We start from the raw sequence: 14095 nt of genomic DNA, 5'->3' as shown, positions 1-14095 counted from the left end.
TTGTAGTTCATTCAATTTAGCAAAGGGTGAATATAATTTACGTATCACTTCTTTTTTATATTATTAGCATTTTTCATACTGTCCCAACTTTTTTGGACTTGGGGTTATATTTAAACAATGAATTTTCAGTAAGTCTTCCTTATTATATTAACATCTAATAAATGTTTTTCTCTTCTCCCCCCTCTCTTGTATTTGTATCTTAGTGCATCATCGGCGTTTCCTCTTCCCTCAGCAAAGCCTTCGACACCACCTCTTTATACTCTTCAGCCAATGGGCTGGCCCCTTCAGTATCATGTTCACTCCCTTGGATCGCTATAGTGACCGGAACCACCGGATTACTAGATACCAATACTGTGCCCTTAAGGTAGTACATACTACATTTCTACAATATTAAAAAAAGTTAGCTCTATAATAAATAGTTTTGTTTGTATATAAAGAAAGGGTGATAATATATTTTCTGTCATTTTTATATTCTTGTATAATTTATTCTTTCATGTATGAGCCACTAAAATATAGATACACATTTGTTTTTATTACTCAGAATTGCATAAAATCTCAGTTTTATTAAAATGTTATGGAACTGTCCTCATTCAAGGAGTCTTCATGAAGGTGTTAAAGGGATAGTTCACCCACAAATAAAAATTCATAATTCGTCATCATTTGCTCATCATTTTCTGCTGAACACAAATGAAGATTTTTAGAAGAATATGTCAGCTATTTTGGTCGTTCAATGCAAATTAATGGAGGACAGATATCTTAAGGTCCAAAAATCAGATAAAAGCAGCATAAAAGACTTTAGTGGATAAATCCATATCTTCAAAAAAACATATACATTTTTAAGTTCTTTTTTACTTTAAATCTCCAGTTTTACTTTCATATCTGAAAGTCACATTGTGCCTGTTTAGTTTTACTTTCATATCTGAAAGTGAAAGTGAAACTGGAGATTTAAAGTAAAAAAGGACTTAAAATGTATCTGTTTTTTACCCACACCTATCATATTGCTTTTGAAGATATAGATTTAACCACTAGAGTCATATGGATTACTTTTATGTTGTTTTTATCTGCTTTTTGGACCTTTTAGATTTCTGGCCACCATTCGCTTGCTTTGTATGGACCAACAGAGATATATTCTTCTAAAAACTTAGTCATACTTTGTCAAAAGAAAGTCATACACATCTGGGATGGCATGAGTGTGAGCAAATTATAAAAAATTTACATTTTTAGTTGAACTATCCCTTTAACATATTCATGTTATTGACAATGTGTATATCCTATTCTACACCTGAAAGTGTGTGTTTGAAAACATCAGCTTGGGAAAGACCTGTACGCATCAATGTTTAACCCACTCTCTAATTTTAGATGTTGCTGCTGTTGCTAATTCAGACTTCTGAAAAATACTGCACTAACTTTATCTCCCGAGGTCTACTTATAGAATAAGCTTAGGGAATGTTGTAGTAATTTTCAGTGCACGACCTCAATGTGGACAGACATGCCAGAGAAACAAATGTGTGTTCAATACGTGATGAATGAGTCCATCTCTGATGACAGTGCATGTGTGCTTTGTTTTGTCTGAGGGAACCCCATATATATAAAGTTAGCTTGGTGCAGATTGATGATGTGAAAAAACAAAGTTCATGTCAGGTTTTTTCACACTGGAGGTTAGAATTTCTGGAAAAATTACACCCACCTCTAAACCCATTCACCTTCTTGTTTGTGTGTAAATGTTTATCTTCTTGTGTTGCCATACACACCCCTTCCCATTAATGGAAAGGCGGTTGTTGTAAGATGATCATACACAATGTAGTAGCGTTTGTAAAAGGTGTGTAATTTCAGGACCCTGGAGTCATTGAAGGATTAGCTCACACAGAAATATACATTTTGTCATATACGCACCATCATGTCATTCTAAACCCATTTGACTTACATTTTTCTGTGGAATACTAAAGGAGGCATTTCAAAAAAATTATACTTGTTGTTTTTTCCATCAGATTATAATAAATGATGATTGAGGCTTCCAAGTTTCAAAAAAGGATTCAAAAGCACTATAAAAAAGTTGTCTATACAACTTGTGCAATAAGTATTCTGAAATCATACAATAGCTTTGTGTAAGGAACAGACCGAGATGAAAGTCATTATTCCCTTATCTTCAAATCCAGTGCAGAGAATCATTGTGTCAAGAATTAATCATTCAGAGCAGTTTTGTGAACTAGATCAGCCGATTTATTAAAAAGATCAGACCCAAAAAACAATTCAATAGGGAACAGGACTTTGCTCCTCTCATGAACTATCGGATAATAACAGCATACATTTTGGTCTGTTTCTCACACAAAGCTATCATATGGCTTGCGAAGATTTGTAATATTCTGTACGAATCAAATAGGGCACTTTTCTGATACCTTATGGTGCTTTTATTTATTTGTTTGTTTTTTAAAGCTTGAAAGCCAATTCTCCCAAATTTCTCCTATTATTTTCCATGGTAGAAAGAAAGTAATATTGGATTGGAACAATATGAGGGTGAGTAAATAATAACAAAAATTAGATTTTTGGCTGAACTATCCCTTCATAACATACACAATATGCACAGAACATGATATGAGCTCTCTTCTTTGTTTCTTTGAAGAGTGGACGACACACGATAGGACCTGAATTCCTCAGAACAGGAGATTCCAAGTTAAAAGAGCTTTGCATGAAAATGTAAATGTTTTTTTTCCCTCTCATAGGCCATGTCGACTGTGCTTTGTTGTGGCCCTGTGTTCGACAATGTAGGCCTCTCTCCTGATGGCTACCTCTATAAGTGGCTGGATAACATCCTTGCCTGCCAGGACCTGCGGGTATGAGGCCAAACACTCAAAGTACTGTTATGAAACAAGATGATCCACAAATGTCTTCATTTGCTTCTTTGGTTTTAATAGTGCTAAACCAACACATCCACCTTTAAACGAATCTCAAAGTGTCTTTTGTCCTAGTGCAAATTTGCTCAGGGATTTTTGCGTACCTTTTCATAAGGTACGCCACTTCTCTCCCTCAGATTTTCCTCCCTCTCTTTCCCAGCTATGCATGAGCATTTTCAAAGTTTGCATTGTTCTGCACATTTAATCTTAAAGTGAAATTCTGACTTAGTGCCCTGAAATATTTTTAAAGATGACAATACTGTATGTCAATGCAAACTGTTGCACAACTCACATGAATCACTGTTTGTTAGAACAGAAGCTTTTATTTTGGTCACACATTTACATTTACATTTATGCATTTGGCAGACGCTTTTATCCAAAGCGACTTACAGTGCACTTATTACAGGGACAATCCCCCCGGAGCAACCCGGAGTTAAGTGCCTTAATCAAGGACACAATGGTGTCAGAGTGCAGGGTCAGCCATGATTCAGCACCTCTGGAGCAGATAGGGTCAAGGGCCTTGCTCAAGGGCCCAACAGTGGCATCTTGGCAGTGCTGGGGCTTGAACCCCCAACCTTCTTGTCAGTAACACTTAACTGCTGAGCAACCACTGCCCCATCAATGTTATCCATCAATGTCCCATACATATATATATTTAAGCAATATCACATGAGCAAGAGTGCGATATGGCCCTACATCAGCACTGTCGTGATTCGGCTAATAGCCGAAGGTAATAGCATGATTGCGAGTGTGATATTGCTTATATACAACAGTTCAATGAACAAGTAAATTTAAAATAATTAGGAAAAACTGAGTACAGTCATAAAAACACATTTGTGCATGGAACCATTTTCTTACACATCTGAACAGAACCTGCCGTTGCTGGTTCAAAACAAATGATGCAACCAAGCCTTCGTTAGTAATTGTAAAATGTCACTTCAGAAATAGTATCACAGCTTGTGCTGTGTCTAACAAGTTATTGGATAAACATTGATGGATTTGTGTGTGTGTGTGTGTGTGTGTGTGTGTGTGTGAGAGAGAGAGAGAGAGAGAGAGAGACGGAGCGTGTGCAATCACCTGTTGCCACACCCAAGCAGAGATGCTGTTAGCTTTCTGAAGGTCAGCATTCTCAGTGGTAAAATAGCCGTCCAAGCTAGGGTATTCCTCTCTAATTCACGGTAGCCAGTGCGCAAGAGTCATTCCCTATAGAAACCGCAATGTCATCTGCCGTTTTATACAGTATGTATCCAATGTGGAAACTCCGGTAAGAGTTCTTGAGTTCTGTAATCAATCAGTTTGTTGTTTCTCTCAGCTGTGAGGAACCTTAATGCTGAAGTTGTTCATTTAAAGCCATTTAAAACTATTTCCTAGCTTTAGTAATGTAGTAGTAATACGAGTGATCACGGAGCGCTTTTCTATGTAAACAATGACTAACAGATTCACTTAACGTCACCAACTGGCTCATATTACACACAAAAATTATCTTTTGCCACCACCTGCTGGCTAATATATGTAATGTCAAAAAGAAAATAGGTGTAAAAACAGACACATAGCCTACATTAGCTCTTAACACATATGCACTGCTCTTACAATTTAGTTTAGGACAACAAACACAAGCAAAGTGATACACACAGTGAAATGTCCGAGTGCTGATGTGTCAGACCATCAGTGCTCATGGAACATCTCTTTTTCCAATCAGATTTGAGGACCAGTACTAACATTCCCTGTCTTAGGTCAGTTAGGATCACTACTTTATTTTAAGAATGGGAAATGTCAGAATAATAGTAGAGAGAATTATTTATTTCAGCTTTTATTTCTTTCATCGCATTCCCAGTGGGTCAGAGGTTTACATACACTTTGTTAGTATTTGGCAGCATTGCCTTTAAATTGTTTAACTTGGGTCAAACGTTTTGGGTATCCTTCCACAAGCTTCTCTCAATAAGTTGCTGGAATTTTGGCTCATTCCTCCAGACAGAACTGGTGTAACTGGGTCAGGTTTGTAGGCCTCCTTGCCACACACACTTTTTCTGTTCTCCTCACAAATTTTCTGTCGGATTGAGGTCAGGACTTTATGATAGCCACTCCAATACCTTGACTTTTTTTGTCCTTAAGCCATTTTGCAATATATATATATATATATATATTTCACTGCCCTAGTAAATTGTTTGAAGTCCATGACTGCAACTACCAGCTGCAGAAAACATCTTAAACCAACATAAGATGGTTTGCTGGTCTTAGCTAGTTTATGCTGCACAAGCTGGTCTCCTAGCTTGCCGCCCAGTCTGACCAGCTTAAAAGTGCTAAAAACTTCTAAAACCAGTGAACCAGACCAGTCTGATATGCTTAGACAGGCAAAGCAGCTGATGATGGTTTAAGCTGTTAATTTCAGTTGGATAAGAACTGCAAAGAATGTGTATTTGACTGACAATTAGAGAAGATCTGTTCACTAGTTTTAGCAATGCAGCAATTATACTATTTTAACTTTAGAAACTCTGCTTAAAATCCATCTAAAACCAGCTTCAGATGGTAGCTAGATTTTCATAGTGTCTAGCTTGTCAAAGCTGGTTATTAGCTGGTCCAAGCTGTTTTAGGTTGTTGATCAGATGGACTACCAGCTGGTGGAATTGATGTTGACATGGTTGAACATCTTGATTAAAGGGTTAATTCACCCAAAAATGTAAAAAAATTCGAATTACTTCTGTTGAACACAAAGGTTTGAAGAAGAACATCTGAGCTCTGTAGGTTCATACAATGTAAGTGAATGGTTACCAGAACTCCAAAAGCTCCAAAAAGGAGATAAAGTCAACATAAAAGTTATCCATAAGACTCCAGTGGTTTAATCAATGTCTTCTGAACCGATCAGGTTGATTTTGGTTGAGAACAGACCAAAATGTAACTCCTTTTCACTGCACATCTTGACAGCAGTCTTCTTGGCGATCCTGATTTCAAGCTCGATTACACTTCCTTTATGTACCATCTAGCACTATGCGCATGTGTCAAGCCCTTGGAAAAGTAATCAAGCTTGAAATCATGAATGTGCCTTGAGACTGCAATGGCAGTATGTTCAGTAAAAAAAATGTTTTTACATTTTGGTCTGTTCTTATCTAAAACCAACTAGATCACTTCAGAAGACATTGATTAAATCACTTGAGTCTTATGGTTTACTTTCATGCTGACTTGATCTCCTTTTTGGAGCTTTTGGAGTTCTGATCACCATTCACTTGCATTGTATGTACCCACAGGCTGAAATATTCTTCGAAAAATCTTCATTTGAATTTAGCAGAAAAAAAAAATGGGATAGCATAAGGGTGGGTAAATGATGAGAGAATTTTCATTTTTGGGTGAACTATCCCTTTAACCAGCTCAGCCATGTCCCCACCATCTTTGTCATATTCATAGGCACAACTTTGACTAGTTGACCAGCTTGACCACCATAACCTGATATTATCTCCACCAGATAAGGTGATTTTGAATGTCCCACCACTTCAGTAGTTTGTTTTCACTGAACCAGGGTAAAAAGTTAAGGGGGCTTTGGGGGGAAAAAAAAATCCAGAAATTCAAAATGTGGGGGCAGAAAATATATTCATAATAAATTCTTCATTTTCTTTTTTTTTTTTTGTAACATCTGCTATAGTTCATAATATTCTGTTTTGTATTTAGACATACATATTATGTCATTAATTATGAGTTGAAATTGATTTAATTTTAAGGGTAAAAGGGTAATACATTCTCAATCTTGATCATTTGTTTTAATGAATAGATTAAATATGATACATTTACATTTGATACATTTACGCATTTGGCAGACGCTTTTATCCAAAGCGACTTACAGTGCAATTATTACAGGGACAATCCCCCCGGAGCAACCTGGAGTTAAGTGTCTTACTCAAGGACACAATGGTGGTGGCCGTGGGGTTAGAACCTGCAACCTTCTGATTAACAGTCCTGTGCTTTAGCCACTACGCCACCACTCCCACTCCACTCCACTCAAATACAAATATATGTATTTGACAATATATAGTTAGAAAAAAGTGCCCTCCTAAAGGTAAAAATGTCCCTTAAAATCAAATCCATTATAACCAAATGTCATCCGGTAGGTTCATCAGCTTGGCTGTGAGGTGGTGGTTCTGCTGCTAGAACTGAACCCAGATCATGTGAATCTGTTCAACTGGGCTGTGGACCGATGTTACACTGGTTCTTGCCAGCTGGCCTCTGGTTGCTTCAAAGCCATCGCCACTGTCTGTGGTAACAGGTAAGTTAAGACCTGAAAACCTAAAGTAAATGTTAAATTATCCAGTTTACTACATATGTAAATATTGGCTGACCATACATTTTTCAAAGCTAGACAATATTGTCTTTTATATCAGCATTAAATTATATTACATCATATTAAGAGTGCTGTTGCACTGAATATATGCATTACTAAATATCAGCAATCTTGGAATGGCACTTCTCCAATCAGATTAGAGGACTGGAACTAACTTGTATAACATTAATTAAAATTCTTGACAAATTTTGTCAATGCTTATTAATCAATTACCTTGGCTACAATATTATAATTGTTAATTAAAGAGCCACTTTATACTGTATCTGATTAGGCTTCATCAAAGGGTTTTTCCTTGCCAAATTTCCTACACTGGATAAACACTCTTTGCTGTTGCTTTGGCTGTTTGCCAGCATTCTTTCTTAATTTGTTAACAAATATAGTACAAAGACTAAACGTGTTCATCAAAATCCCATCATTCACACATTTAGCAAAAATACATATTTTTACATTTTATATGTAAGTGACTCCGGTGCACTTAATATTTTTTCCTCCACAGAAACTACTCCAGCGATATTGTGACTCTTCTGAACCTTGTTCTCTTCAAAGCATCTGACACAAACAGGGAGATCTATGAGATTGCAATGCTATTAATGCAGGTGAGAGGGAGAACATTCTCTGTCAAAAAAAAGTGTTGCAATAATACAAAGTATCCTCGATTAAATGGATTAAATGTTTGTGTTTTAATCTGTTTGATATGGTTGAATAGATTCTGGAAGCCAAGTTGTCTGTGTATTCTAAGAGGCTTTTGGAACAGAGAAGTGGTGGTATTCTACATGGCACACATGGGCCTCTTCCTCCTCTCTACAGTCTCTCAGTAACCCAGCTCTCCAAGCAGCTTGCCAGGATGTACCCAGAACTCACACTGCCCCTCTTCTCAGGTATAAAAATAGAGGGAGACGGAGATTGCATGTTAATGTTACTATTTCACTTGTAGCTGTAGATTTGGGTGTCCAGCAAAATTTGGTCTTAGAGGTGAAATTTTTTATTTCATTGAGATGTATAGGTCAAAGAAGCTCTCTCTTTTTTTCTCTAGAGGTGAGCCAGAGGTTCCCCACCACGCATCCAAATGGGCATCAGGTCATGCTGACCTACCTGCTCCCCTGGCTCAGTAATATTGAGCTGGTGGACGGAGGCCTGCTGCCCACGGAATCCATCAGCACTGTGAACAACAGGAAGAGTTACATTCACAACACCTCACCACCTCACCTGCTCCGAGGCACAGGTTGGGGCTCGCTCCAAGCCTCTTCCCTGGTCCTAAACAACCTAATTTTCATGACGGCAAAGGTATGAAGATGTATCATGGCAGTTCTTTATAGAACTGAATAAAGAGGTGGAAATCAATATAATGTATCGTGTTATGTCTTTGTGCATCAGTATGGAGATGATGTCCCAGGTGCAGAAATGGAGAACACCTGGAACGCTCTGGTCAGTAATGACCGCTGGAGTAATAACCTGCGTACCACACTGCAGTTCCTCATTAGTTTATGTGGAGTCAGCAGTGACACCTCTCTCCTGCCTCATGTGAGTGGAAACTTTTATTAGATTATATCAATAAAACAACCAGTCATGTTTTATGTTTTAATATGCTAAGTTGTTATATAAAAGTGTTATGAATAGTGGCTAACTAATACATTTTTTTAACACCCAATAGCTATGTTGTTATCTAAAGGGTGGTCAAATAGTTGAGATGTAATACAATAGCTAATGACTTATACACAAAATTGCTAAAATGTAACACATTTTAAACAAAATTAATTTATAAAGTTGAAAAAATAAAATGAGAGATCTCTTTATTATCAAATTTGTTTCTCCTAGACAGCAATGTGATTTTGCCTTAGTCTCCTGCTTCTCAAATTTTTCTCTTGTGAAAAAGACAAGTAATCTGGCATGAAATATAATTTAGAACCACATTAAAGGGACAGTTAATCCAAAAATTAAAATTCCCTCATCATTTATTCACCCTCATGCCATCCCAGGTGTGTATTCTTTCTTTCTTCTACAGAACACAAGCAACGATATTTAGAAGAATATTTCAGATCTGTAGGTCCATTCAATTCAAGTGAATGGTGACCAGAACTCAGTGGCGGCCATGCATTTTAAGTCTAGGCCTTCAGCGCGATTCATGCCATTAAGAAAACCCAGTTTCACAATGAATAAGACACTGTATCACACGTTATGTAGCAGTCAACTAATAATACAAATTTACATTTTAAAAACACGTCCACACATGAAAGCTAGAACCAAGGAGGTAATATCTAATATTTGCAATTAAAATTTTGCTTGCAATAAATTGTTTTGTAAGGGTACACGGTTACTTTTCAAAACTTGAACCGACACTGAATGCTCAAGCAGCCTAATTTACACTAATTACTCCTGATGTTGCTATAACAATGGAAAAAGCACTTACCGGTTTGCTTGAAGTGAAAATCAGTCCTCCTTTCCTGTTTACATCGTGGGATTTTAAATCCAAAAGGATATCTTTCTCAATGGTGATGTGGCAGTGACTGCTGACTTGTCAGCATCTCGCACTATTCGCCATCAAATTACGTACATCACTTAAAGTGTGATTGTGTCATTCAAGGCTAGAAGGCCTGGACTGGGACATATCCTAAAGACCACACCCACCAAGAAAAAATCAATCAATTTGATTGGCTGATGAATCTGACAATCTGACTTAAGATGCCTATTCACTGCACTGTTGAGGGATGACAGGGTGGAGCTCAGGCTCATGCACTGCTTCGGCTAAGAAGCATGGCTTCGGGCATGCAATTTATGAAACAGCTGTCACACTTTGTAAGCATCGAGGAATAAATTCTGATTGGATAAACTTTTAGTTTTTTGCTATTCGTTTGTATATGAATTAGGACCGGAAAACGATTGAAAATACATTGACAAAATGGTGAATGAGAATGAAAGGATGAAAAAATATTAATTTATTAGGCATGTTACACCAACAGAGAAGGCTTTGCTGGCCCTGAGAAATCACCACTGCCAGAACTCCGGAATCTTCAAAAATCACTTGAAGGCATCATTAAAGTAATCCATATGACTCTCTAGTGGTTTAATATGTCTTCTGAAATGATATAAGTGTGGGTGAAAAACAGTTTAATATTTAAGTCCTTTTTTACTATAAATCTCCACTTTCACATTCACTTAGTGAATGTGGAGATTTAAGGTAAAAAGGATTGAAATATTGATCTTTTTTTCGTACCCAAAGAAATTTAATTGCTTTAGAAGACTTCTATTAAACCACTGGAGTGGTATGGATTACTTTTATGCTGCCTTTATGTGGTTTTTGGAGCTTGAAAGGTCTGGTCACCATTCACTGGCATTGTATGGACCTACAGAGCTGAAATATTCTTCTAAAAATCTTTATTTGTGTTCTGCAGAAGAAATGAATGGATGGCGAGTAAATGACGAGAGAATTCAAATTTTTAGGTGAACAACTTCTTTCAGTGTACCATAAGATATGAAAGAGAAACTTGTGAGCAATAAATGGTCCTCTGTGGATTGAAAATGCTTTCAGTAGATTTGGAATTGACAAAAAGGAACACTACCCAATACATTAATTGGACAAGCAGTCAGGTGCCGATATATGTTTCTGCCCGTGGATGCCCTAATGACCAAACAAACATTGTGTCTATTAAAATCCCTCTGGGTCTAGATCTTCTGAACCCCGATCCCTAAGTGAGATCCACCAATCAGAGAAGTTCCGCGTTACCAGTCGCTTTTTTGATTTTTGAAATGCATTCGCATAAAATCAAATGTTTTTATGTTGTTAATTAATATATAAAAATATATATTTAAGAAATATAATATTTCTTAAATATATATTTTTAAATGCCTATTAAGAAAATTAATAGGGAATATCTCATGTTTTTCCAAGGGTGCTCAGCCAAATATAGGCTGATTTATTGATACGGCCAATATATTGGTCTATTACTTGTTCTTTGACTCAGATCAGGTCATATAGTCAAATAATATTCAATTGTAGATTGATTATCTGGCAGTGGTCTAAGGGTTCTGTTCATACACAGATTAAGAAGGTGGTGATCTACCTCTGCCGCAACAACACCATTCAAACAATGGAGGAGCTGCTCTATGAACTTCAGCAGACAGACCCCGTCAACCCTGTTGTGGTGCACTGTGACAATCCTCCATTCTACCACTTCTCAGCCACAAGCAATATTACCACCACAACCTCTGGTACGCACACTGAACCATTACAATAACACTTAGAAAAATGTGTTTTGAATCAAAAATTATTGTTAATAATGTTCTCCGATATAAAAGGTGAATTATGTGTGTTTATATATGTCAAACAAAGTATAATAAATTGAGTAATGCAAAATGCTAAAGACTATAAAATTTTATTTACATATTGCATATACAGCAGGCTCGTGTTTCATGTCACATACTATATAATAACCTAAACTAAACTAAAAGTTAATTCAATAATAATTATTCATTTTAAAGGTGCGCCTTCCAGTTGCAAAACAGTGATATCTGGCCAAGAAAGCATCCCTGACTCAGACGAAACGGCAGTTATAAAAGAGTGTGATGACAGGTATATCCCACAAACCACACAATTTACATACTGTATTTGTCTTGCTGTTGATAATGACTCTCTATAAATGTCATTTGACTTCCTTGATCACATTTGATGACAGTTTGCCATTACACCCACCGCAATTATTGTAATCATAACAAACATTTTGATTCAAATTTGTCATTTAGCAGACAATTTATTCAAAGTGACTTACAGTACACTAACAACTAGGGCATTGTAAGGACACAGTACTTTATACTATTGGAAGATTATGAATCAGCCTTTGTGAGGTTTGAACCAATATTCTTCTAGTTATCAACACAGATCTTTAACCACTAGGCACGCCAACCCAATTTCAGATGGGATGGTTGTTATCCTGTTATATTTAGTACATGCCTCAGACAAAAGCTGAATGGTATGTCTGCACTTTTTCTGTCTGCCCCCCAAAGGGTGAGCAACAACCTACGAGCTCATAACCGCCTGGAATCTCGATACAGCAGCAGTTCTGGTGGTTCCTATGATGAGGAGAAGAGTGAGTGAAGTTTATAACCCAACATTGTCCCTTAGGATCAATGGAGCAGTCGAAGCACTTTTATGCTTTTCAGGATTGATTTATATTTACTCTATGCACTATAGGAACTTGTGAGTAAAAGTGAAGTTGATTGTCTTGTTCCCCCATTGCCTGTTCTGAAAAATATTTACTCACCGTCATGTTTTCCCAAACCCATATTAATTTATTTCCGTCGTGGAACACAAAAAGAGAGAATGCTAACCTCCTCACCATTCACTTTCATTGTTTCATTTTTCTGTACAATGGCAGTTAAATTGTGACTCAGACTTGAAAGCATTTAAAGAGCTTATACAGTCCTTGTCTTCTTTGAATTTGAGATATTTCTGAGAGCTTTCTACATACTGTTCAAATAATACATTTCAACAGTATACAGCATAGTTTAAATGGTTTACTTTTGGTTTGTACATGCATTTTAATGATTGATTGCATCAGGCATGTACTGTATGACAGTTAAGCATTTTTGTCTGTCTACATACCATGCATGCTTAAAGGCTAGATTCCAGTTTTATTAAATGCTTAAAGTTAGAGCGCATACTTCTAAGAAATGACATATTGTTGTGACTGCTGTTATTGTGCAGGTGAGCCCCTCCCACCATATGCCATGTGGCTGATGAGCGTGCTGGAGACCAATCAGCCACTTCCTCTTCCAATGCCGGTTAACGGAGGATGCTGGGCTCCGCTGGTTGACTATCTGCCTGAAACGGTCACCCCACGAGGACCCTTGCACAGGTCAGGGCTGCTTCTGGAGTTCATTCGTACAATTTGTTATTTGAAAAGAATTGTGATACCTTTTTGTGATGTTCAGAATCACAATCACATTGTGAAGGCCCGACTTCCTTAAAGGAATAGTTCAGGTTAAGCTCAATCGACAGCATTTGCAGTATAATGCTGATTACCACAAAAATGTATTTGAACTTGTCCCTCCTTTTCTTTAAAGATTTTGAAACTAATCTGCAAAAACACTGTTTAACATGGAAGATGTTGACTGACATTATAAGTGGGCTTCAGGGGAAAGAAATGTCATGTAAAATAGTGAAGAGTGTGGCAGATAAATATGAATAGTAATGAATAACTAAATATGTAGTGTACTTCAAAATTCCTTTGCTGAGATCTGCCTTTGTATGCAGAATGTGTTAGAGGTGTTTTCATGAAAGCCTATGGCAGATTTTTTGCATAATGTTCAAATTTCATAAAATGTACTTTACATCACTTCAGTGGCCATTTAAAAGTTAAGATAAACCAGTAATTAATGGGATAATTCACCCAAAATAAAAACAATTCTGACATTATTTACTCATTCTCAAATTGTTCTAATCTTGTTAAAATGTGCGTATGCGTTAACATCACTACTGTGAGATTGCTAAGATAATTTATTTACATCTGTAGATAAGCCAAGCAATTGGGATTACATAAATACATGTATCTGAATGTTGTTAAACCATAGACTGTAAAAAAAGATGGACGACGTACCTTCGCTCTTTTCCATTGGTGAGAACTGAAGCCGCCAGTGTCCGAATATGGCGCTGACATCTTGGGACTTGATTCTGCGCAGTTGCGATTTCGGGACCAGACCTACGCAGTAGTGAGCAGGAAGTAAAGCCGCGAAATCAAGACCCCGCCCTCACACTCGTTGAATCAATCGCAAGGACACGCCCCTGCACTTTTGACTTATGACGGTGTGAAATAATTAATTATAGAAATTTAGATATGACATTTAAAGCTCCAATCTCCTCAGTCCTCCAAAGATCCCAAAAAAA

The 14095-nt window shown here is 37.0% G+C and overlaps 1 protein-coding gene across 2 annotated transcripts in view; it reads left to right on the top strand.

Moving 5' to 3' along the window:
• Window positions 1–14095, top strand: part of frya (furry homolog a (Drosophila)) — an 88507-nt gene that overhangs the window by 46108 nt on the left and 28304 nt on the right. For both annotated transcript variants that reach the window (XM_052106685.1, XM_052106686.1), the window contains exons 27-37: window positions 204–364; window positions 2721–2831; window positions 6989–7143; window positions 7715–7814; window positions 7925–8096; window positions 8252–8502; window positions 8593–8739; window positions 11256–11424; window positions 11695–11785; window positions 12217–12299; window positions 12917–13067. In XM_052106685.1, the coding sequence (XP_051962645.1) occupies window positions 204–364; window positions 2721–2831; window positions 6989–7143; window positions 7715–7814; window positions 7925–8096; window positions 8252–8502; window positions 8593–8739; window positions 11256–11424; window positions 11695–11785; window positions 12217–12299; window positions 12917–13067 (1591 nt within the window). The remainder of the gene's footprint in view (window positions 1–203; window positions 365–2720; window positions 2832–6988; window positions 7144–7714; window positions 7815–7924; window positions 8097–8251; window positions 8503–8592; window positions 8740–11255; window positions 11425–11694; window positions 11786–12216; window positions 12300–12916; window positions 13068–14095) is intronic.

This window comes from Xyrauchen texanus, chromosome 36 (assembly GCF_025860055.1).
Source record: "Xyrauchen texanus isolate HMW12.3.18 chromosome 36, RBS_HiC_50CHRs, whole genome shotgun sequence".
Lineage (NCBI taxonomy): Eukaryota > Metazoa > Chordata > Actinopteri > Cypriniformes > Catostomidae > Xyrauchen > Xyrauchen texanus.
Note: the sequence above shows the minus strand (reverse complement) of the source record. Positions and strands in the feature narration are given on the sequence as shown.